The sequence below is a fragment of the Microtus ochrogaster genome, chromosome 2 (genome assembly GCF_000317375.1).
Source record: "Microtus ochrogaster isolate Prairie Vole_2 chromosome 2, MicOch1.0, whole genome shotgun sequence".
NCBI classification, from domain to species: domain Eukaryota; kingdom Metazoa; phylum Chordata; class Mammalia; order Rodentia; family Cricetidae; genus Microtus; species Microtus ochrogaster.
The window spans coordinates 45,289,231-45,298,662 of NC_022010.1; the positions used below are offsets into that span (position 1 = coordinate 45,289,231).

A 9,432-nucleotide genomic window follows, 5' to 3' on the forward strand; every position below is an offset into this window, starting at 1 on the left:
TTAATATATGTCTTAATATATATCAAGGTAATGAATATTACATATCTATAATCACTGGATATTTTTGCCTGATAGCAGCTGTCATTCATCATGTAAAGCTCAAAGATAAAGGAAACAGCACTGAAGCACCAAGAAAATCAAGGTCTAGAGCAGTGGTTCTCAACCTTCTCAACACTGTGACCTTTAATGCACAGCAGTTCCTCATGCTGTGGTGACCTCCAACTATAAACATCGTCTTTATTGCTACTTCATAACCATAATTTTGTTACTTTTATGAATTATAATGTAAATATCTGACTTTTCTGATGATCTTAGGTGAACACTATGAAAGGGTTGTTCATCCACCAAAGAAGTCAAGACCCACAGGTTGAGAACTGCTGGTCTAGATAATGTCATTTTATCACTTGGATCCAGCAGTATCTGAAGCAGGCATTGCCTGGGCTGTATAGTAATGGGAGTCAATAGGTTCCAATTTTTTTCATAAACTAGTATAATTTATATATTGTATTTTATAAATTGTCTTTTATATTACTGCAAAAATCTTAACAAATAAAATTACTGTTTTCATTGTGGTTTATTGTGCATGAACAGCTCTTATCTGCCCGGGGTATTGTAACATGTCAGGAAGAATGGTTGTCAGATAGTTGACTGTGGGAAATGAAGCCACCACCACCAAGCAGAGATGCTGATAAGGAAATCTATGGCTGAGCCCAACACATCAGCACTAGAAAGGTTCATGGTGCTTCATAGCTGAGCACTTCAAAAGGTGGAAACAGCTACTGACAGATAGCTGTGTTTCTCGTCCTTACAGTAGAGACAGAGAAGCTACCAGAGGAAGGGAAGGTCGTGGGTGAATGCAGATACTTAGACATACTGTGCAAACAGGTCTCAGAGCAGCAACTGAGAATCATAGAGTCATGCTTCGACAACTGAGTCCCTAATAATGTTATTTTGAGAGGTCCTAGAAACTTCAGGAGCTGTGTGAGGTTGGCCATTGTTGACGGATCCTTACAGGTATGTAGAAGGAGCTGCGGGCAGGCCTGCTTTTCGTCCTGCCTGGCTCCTGCATGGCTAGCTTAGCCCCCAAAATAACAACACGCAAATTGTATTCTTTTAAACACTGCCTGGCCCATTAGCTCTAGCCTCTTACTGGCTAGCTCTCACATCTTGATTAACCCATTTCTATTAATCTGTGTAGCACCACAAGGTGGTGGCTTACCGGGAAAGATTCAGCATGTCTGACCTGGGGGCTGGCTCCATCGCGTCTGGTTCCATGGCATCTGACCTCACTTCCCTTCTTCGTAGCATTCTGTTCTGTCTACTCCACCCACCTATGTTCTGACCTATCAGGCCAAGCAGTTTCTTTATTAATTAACCAATGAAACAACAGATAAATAGATAACCTTCCGACATCACAGGTATATCTCTTGCTTCTTGCTTTCTGCTCCCTTGCCCACTGCAATGTGAACTGAACTACTCTGCAATGTCTTTCCCACCATGAACATCCTAACCCTCTGAAATGATGAACAAAGTAAGCCCTTCCTCCTATAAGTAGCTTCTATCAGGCTTTTGGTCTTATTGATGAAAAAGCAACTATTATACCTGTCTGTGGGGGAGAAGTGATCAATCCAGCATTGATTTGAGAGTTTATAGCTACAACAGCCACTGAGGATTCATAACAATCAACAAATAAATAAAAAGACAATTGGCTAGAACTTCTGGCTCACTCCCCCTTTTTGCTTTCTCGATTTTACTTTCCATTTGCTGGTGCCAATTCCAGGTGCCTTAGTTAGGGTTTCTGTTGCTGCAGTAAAGCTCCATGACCAAAAGGAAAGTTGGGGAGGAAAGGGTTTATTTGGCTTTCACTTCCGTATTTCTGTTCACCACTGAAGGAAGTCAGAACAGGAACTCAAACACGGCAGGATGCTGGAGGCATGAGCTGATGCAGAGGCCATGGAGGGATGCTACTTACTGGCTTACTGCCCATGGCTTTCTCAGCCTGCTTTCTTATAGATCCTGGGACCACCAGCCTCGAGGTGGCATTACCCACAATGTGCTAGACCCTCCTCTACTGAGAAAATGCCTTATAGTTGAATCTCATGGAGGCATTTCCTCAGCTGAGGCTCCTACTTCTCAGATGACTCTAGCTCATGTCAAGTTGACACACAAAACCAGCCACTACACCAGACATGGATTTGTTTTTTAGAAAAAATAAATAATACAAAAGTATGCTGGCCTTTATTGTGTGTCATGGGAAGTTGTTTTTGAAGTCCAGAAATTGACAGAAAAGTATAAACTCAGAGAGCATTTACATCTGAATATTTTGTACATGATATTATGCAGCCTCATGATTTTCAAATGAGTGTTATTTTGAGTCTGGACCTGTGCCTGAGAGATAGGAGCTGTCATTGATGGCCCTTTCCTTCACACTGCCACAGAATATATTTAGCAGCTCATATTGAAAGATGCCAGCTTTAACTATGTCTAATGCTGAAGAGGGATATTCCGAGGGAGTTTCTGTCATGGCACTGTTCACTTTACAAGCAATGATGACTGAGGATTTTTAGCAACATTTCCTAAAAGAACATTTTTCTCTACATGACCAAAAAATGTGTCAGCTGGTCCTGATGATGTGACGAGCTTTGTCATAGGCTGTTCAGAGGAATCAAAAAACCAGGCTGCATGTGTCAGAACCTACTTGTGTTGCTTCCTAGCTGTGATGGTTTGAAGGAGAATGGCCCCTATAGGCTCATGTATTTGAATGTTGGTCCTCAGCTGGTAGTACTGTGTGGGAAGGATGAGGAGGTGTGACCAAGTTGGAGGGGGTGTGGTCATTGGGTTTGATGAGCTCTGAGATTTCAAAAGCCCACTCTATTTGCCAATGTTTCTCTCTGCCTCTTGTAATCTCTCTCAGTTACTGCTTCACCTCCCGAATGCCTGCTTATTGCCATGCTCTCCACTGTGACAGTCATGGACTCTAACCCTCTTGAACCCTGAACCCCATATTGATTGCTTTCTGTTATAAATTTCTTTGACCATGGTGTTTTGCCATAGCAATAAAAAGGTAATAAAACACTAGCTATCCAAACTTCTCCTTAATTCTTCAAGTTTCTCATCTTTAAAATGAGAAAATGAGAAATATATTAATACCACAAACAGGACTCTGGTGGTTAATTTGGGTTGTCAACTTTGACATGCCTAGAAAAGGAAGCCTCAATTGAAGAATTCTCTCCACCCTATTGGCCTTGTGGGCATGTCTGTGGGATATTTTCTTGATTGTTAATTGATATAAGAAGCCTAGCCCACTGGGTGGTACTGTAGGGTCTGGGTATGCGAAAAGGTAAGAGTGGCAGGCCAGGGCACTGGCAGCACTGGGACACCACCAAAGGAGGAAGTGAAATTAAGAGAAGAGAAAGAAATGAATGCCCTGGAGGAAATCTGGATTTTTCCAAGAATACAAGCTAAAGGTCCAGCTAAGTGCTGGGGGAGGAATGGAACATTTAAGAGACAGAGCTTATGCAAAGTCATTGCAGGGTATGGTCTCAGAGGGGATGCTGGGACCCTTGTCCTTTGGATATGGTCTCAGAAGGGAAGCTGAGACCTTTGTCTCTTCCATCTTGCACTTCTTGGCCCTGAGGAACAGGTTTGCTCCACCACACAGTTAAGATAGATGTGCTGCTCAGCACAGGCCAAAGCAACACGGTCAACTGATTGTGGACTGGATGGAACTTCCAAAGCTAGGAGACAAAAATCCTTTTCTAAACAATTGGTTTCAGGTATTTGTTATAGTAACTGGAGATGACTGGCCTTGGATTGAACACATAAAGACATTGAGAGAGAAGAAAATAAAGCAAAAAGCAAAAGGTAGCTAAAAAGAGGCCTGCCTGGGTTCTGTCACTCACTATTAGACTCCAGGTAGATACAACTTAGAGTAAGTCCAAAAGAATGGAGCTAATTCAGGATGTTCAAGTTGCGAAGCTGCAAGCCTCTTCCAGTTACTAACAGGGAAGAAGGAATGTATACCTTGATCATTTCTTTCTCCAAGACATCAATTGTTACTTTGTACTCAATTTGCCTTACATAATCAGTCTCTCCCTCTGTGCTGCTAAATAAAGAAGAGGAATCTCAGAAGGCATCAGTTACTGGAAGCAGCACCTGATCTGAGCAATGAGAACAGCTGACAGCACAGATAACTGTGAGGCCTGGACTCTCTCTCCAGTTTCACTTCGTGACCAGTTGAACTTCCTTTTAATCAGAAATGCTTTCTTTATTGGTATGAAAATGGTAAGGTTATTGGAATACTTACACGAGCTTGAGAGAAGGGATTTCATACTCAAAATCAAATGCATTACAGAAAAGCACCACCCCACCATGGGTGATGACCCCCCAAAGCTGCCTGACTCCCACCCCCACAACCCAGATTCTTTAATTCAATAAATATATTGTTGAAGTCAGGCATTGGTGGTGCACACCCTTCACCCCAGCACTCAGGAGGCAGAGGCAGGCAGATCTCTGTGAGTTAGAGGATAGCCTGGTCTACATAGTGAGTTCTAGAATAACCAGGACTCCTCAGAGAAATTCTGTCTCAGAAAAACAAAAACAACTACAGCAAAACAAAAACAGAAAACAAAACAAACCACCAAATAAATTGTTTATATTGTTCAATATTTGGTGTCTTGTGTAAATGTATTATCTGCCTTAATCCATCTGATCCTTAAAGCAATGAGTAGATCTTTCTTCTCCATCTCATGGATTCGATGGATCTCAGAGGCAGGTGACCAGGCATCCGCTAGTGCTTGAACCCTCACCGTCAGTCCCCAAAGCACTCAAGCCCTGTCCTACGGTCCCTGAGGAGCAAGGTCAGCGCTCATTCTCCTGAGATTTTCAGGAAGGTAGAACAATAGCAGCCTTCCTCCAAGGCTGGAGAACAGCCTGACCACAGCTCTGAGGAGATGCCCAGAGGGTGAAGCCAAAGCTGAGTCCCTGCTTGAACAGAAACGTTTATCGAGGCAAGTGGTGGTGGTGCACACCTTTAATCCCAGCACTTGGGAGGCAGAGACAGAGGGATCTCTATGAGTTCGAGGTCATCATGGTCTACAGAGTGAGGTCCAGAACAGCCAGAGCTATGTCGAGAGATCTTACAGAGAGAGAGAGAGAGAGAGAGAGAGAGAGAAGAGAGAGAGAGAAGATTTCAAGCAATTTAAGTTTTTTGCACTGTATTATTGTATTAAAAGAGAGTAAAAGTCTGAAAACCATGTGTGTCAATTAGAAATGTGCAAGAAATTTAGGATTTTATGAGAGCCTGTTCATCATTTATCCTAGCAACTGTTCAGTGACTATTGAATATAAGAGTCTGTGTTAGAAGATAGTTATTACAAAGTTGTCAAAATATTTTCAAAACTGAAAAATAGAAAAGGTGAAAAGTTCAGATGCGAACAAGAAACACAATAAAATTGCCATTTTGTTTGAATTATTTGATTTCTCCTACACACATGTAATCAGGGAACTACTCAGCTGGCTTCAGCACAGTGAGTATTTAATCAAGGTTGTGGTTTCACCACGTTGGTCAAAGTGTAATGACGGCTGGGCTGAGTGCATACAAACAAGGACTTTGCACTTTGACATCCTGGCTGGGAATTGGCTCCACCAGTTTCTTCCAATGTTCCTCATGAGTCACTCACAGGCTGAGATAGTGCTTCCTGCTCCAGGATATTTGACCAACAGAGGTAATGGATCAAAGGTGCCCGGCATGCACAAAACTTTGAGCAAATGTTAGTTATTTTATCATTATGAAAGGACACACACACACACACACACACACACACACACACACACACACACACATATCTTGGCCATTCAAGAACTCACTATGTACTCTACGTTGACCTTGAACACACAGAAATCCCTTGCCTCTGCCTGCCTAGTGCTGGGATTAGATGCATGTGACACCATGCCTGGCAAATATTATATATCTTGGATTCTGTGGATGAGATCTTTAATATTTTTCTATTTCCATCTCTTTGTCCAGCCTCTGCCTTTGTCGAGGTGAGAACCTTCCTCAAACATTAAATCTTCTCTGCAAAATAAGCTTGGAGAACAGCAAACTTCAACACTGGCACAGAAGACCATGTTCTACTCTGCAAGGCATGTAGGGACGGGGGACTCATAGCTGGCACAGACCTAACACTGTTTTCTGTCTAGCTCATCTCACCAGGCCCTGGTGCCCTACATCCAAAATCTCTCTGGTCCTATTTCTGTGGTGAACTAACCTCTGTTAAAGAAAAGAACTTGTTGTATAGGATAGGGCAGGGCATTGAGGGCTGATGCCGCTGATGCAGGATGTCACCCAATGTTACCTTCATCTTCATACTGTCTCAAGTCCTCCCAGGTCCCTGTGGCCTCCAAGTCTCTCTTTGGTGGTGCCATTCTCTGTATTGTTCTCCACCCAGTTACTCCAATGGGCTAGCTGGTTCTCATCTTGTAAAATATGTTATCTTTTGTTCATTGTCATTTTTCTTCCAACTCCCTTTTTCTTTACTTTTTGCCTTAATGTAATTTCAGAAGGGTAAGACAGAAATAAATGCTTAAGTTCAATTTTTCATTTGACAACTACTTTTGGGTGGTTTTAAGTTGAATAAATATTCTACAGACTCATTTCTGTGGGTTGCACAGTATTTTGCAATTGAGAAAGTATTAAAACTTCTATTTGTGTTTTATTTTACACTTTAATTTAAAATTCCATGTTTTACGATACACACAGTATATGGTATAGGAGTAAACAACAGATTTAGGGAGGAGGAATCAAAAGTGCTACATCAATGGAGGTGGTCAGACATCTGAGGGAAAATCAAGAAAAATGGATTGAGTTTCATTTCCTTATGCAGGGAAAAAACCCTGTGTAACCCAAAAATCTGCTCTACTTTAGCATCATGATGGTCATCCTACTATCCTTGCAATGAGGAAAACTGAACACCTTTTTGCAACTACTGTTAGGGTATTTCTCATCTTTTGAACCCCAATATCTCCTACATCAGTAGGAGTAGGTATAAAGGGATAGGCAGAAATGTGAACCAGAAATTAATTAATTAAGTAGTTTTTTTCTTGCTGTTGTGGTCTCCTACATCAGATGTGCTAAGGAAACAGTAGACTTGCAGATGGATGAGGAAAAACAACCTTCAGCCTCCTTGGCAAGTAGGCACTGTGGTAGTTTGAATGAAAATGACCCCTACAGGCTCCTGGGAGAAGTACTATTATGAGGTGTGGCCTTGTTATCTTTGAGCAAAAAATCATTTCTCCACATATTTTAGTCACCAGGGGATAAAAAAAAAGTTTTAGGGTAAATATTTTTAGCCATCATTCTTTCCTGCCTCTATGGCAAGTTCATTTACAAATCATCTCCTGTAACCATTTGATTTTGTCAGATGACCTCAGGGAAGATGACACTTCCCACTGCAATGTTAAGAATAACTAAGCCAGGTGATGGCCCAGCACTTGGGAGGCAGAAGCAGGCAGGTTGCTCAGAGTTCAAAGCCAGCCTGTCTACAGAACAATTTCCAAGATAGTCATAAAACACAGAGAAAACCCATCTTGAAACAAACAAGCAAATAACTTTTTCTGGTCCAGCTGGGCATGATAGTACACACCTTTAATCCCAGCACTTAGAAGGCAGAGGCCAAGGGGTTCTATATATTCTGGGCCAGCTCAGACTACACAGTGAGAGCCTATCTCAAACAACAGCAAGAAAAAAACTACTTAATTAATTAATTTCTGGTTCACATTTCTGCCTATCCCTTTATACCTACTCCTTTTTGCTAGATTTTTCAAATCATGGTTTCTCTGTGTCACCCTGGTTGGGATCAAAGGCATGTGCCACCACACCCAGCACAGGAGTTTATTTTTAACTTTCCATTATAATTATCAGTGGTTGCTCAGCAGTGAGATGGCATTGAACCCTGCTAGAGCTGGCTTTACAGTTCATCTGCTGAGCCACCTAATCCTCCTCCTAGTGTGAGAAATAAATGAGCTATAATGTTACGCCATCCAGTTTCTTTCCTGGTCTGATTATATTCTCCTAACACCCTCATAAAACTCAGTTGCAGCACTCACCATCACCAGTAACCATGACAATTATCTTTCCCACTACAAATTAAGTAATTACAATACCAGTTTCATAAAGTCACCCTCTTGAGTTTGATTCATGTGAGTCAGATCATCCTGGGGTTAAAAACATAAGATTCAGCTGCTCAACCTGCTGATCTCAGGACAAGGTCCTGAGTCCATGCTCCAAGGTAGTCCAAGGACTTTGATCATTGGAGAACATAGAGAAAACAGCTGGCTGCATCCTCTCTGCTATTTTATTAGCTACACCAAAGGCTAGTGTTTCCAGAGGCTCATAATCAGAAAGCCTCTGAATTTCTCAGGCTGGAAGCTAAAGATCAGCTTGCCTGGGGATCAGAGGGAGTGGGTCTGACTTGTCTCTTAAAGGGACAGAGCATTACATTCCCATCTCCTTTTATAATAAAAAGGCGGGAGTTTAGGCACAATAGGTTAAAGGGCCTGAGTTCCTTCTCTTTTCCATCTCACTCTTAAAGAGGCAGCCTCTATCTCTTCCTACTTCTCCCCTTCCCCTTCTGTTTCTCTCTCTCTCTTTCTCTCTCTTTCCTCTGCTCTTCTCTCCTTCTCCCTCTTCCCTTCCATAACCCACTAAATAAATACCCAACCTCACTCTGCATGGCATCCCTATCCATGTCTCTGTCTCTTGCATGCCGCATGGCTCCCTGCCTGGGACCAGCTGCCTTCAGAGACCTGTGGCATGGTCTCATGGTGTGCCCACCTGTCTGTCTCTCCTCGTGGGACTCACTGACCCTGGAACATTCCTGCCTGGGATTGGCTGCTCCAGGGACCTACTGCCTGCCCCCACTCAGGGACCTAAAGCATGGTCAAATGACCCACTGCCAATTTTTACTTAATCCATTACAGGAAGGTCATCTGTAGGTAGAGGGGAAGGTCTGCATCTCTGCTAATGGGCAGTTTCCAGGAAAGAGGAGCAATAGGATAGGATCCTGAGAGCTAAGAGTGGGTCAAAGTCAGCTATAGAGAAACAGGAGGTGGATCTGCATAGCCTGGCTGGTGGTTGAACTTGGACCTTCTAGGAGATAATAAATGTATCTTTGTTTGAGTGCTATGTGATATTAACTTCTCAAACTTATACTATGTTAATCTTTGATTCCAAATCACAGAATCAATCAGTTACTTGGATCTTGTTCCTTTGTGTTACATGTTTTTTTTCCATGAAAGGCAAAGCTCAGAAATATAGACTATCATCTTAAAAATAAAATCCCTGGCTGTTAAAGCTCATGGCAACTTGAGGGCTCATATACAGTGGTTAAAAAGATAGACTCAGTATAATGGTAAAATAAAATGCTGCAGGTT

The 9,432-nt window shown here is 42.2% G+C and overlaps 1 protein-coding gene across 1 annotated transcript in view; it reads right to left on the bottom strand.

Annotated features, from left to right (window-relative positions):
* LOC101980291 (poly [ADP-ribose] polymerase 14-like) overlaps positions 1-9,432 on the bottom strand; it is a 144,309-nt gene that overhangs the window by 73,676 nt on the left and 61,201 nt on the right. The window contains 1 exon segment of the mRNA XM_013351166.1: positions 5,601-5,630. Within this exon segment, the coding sequence (XP_013206620.1) occupies positions 5,601-5,630 (30 nt within the window).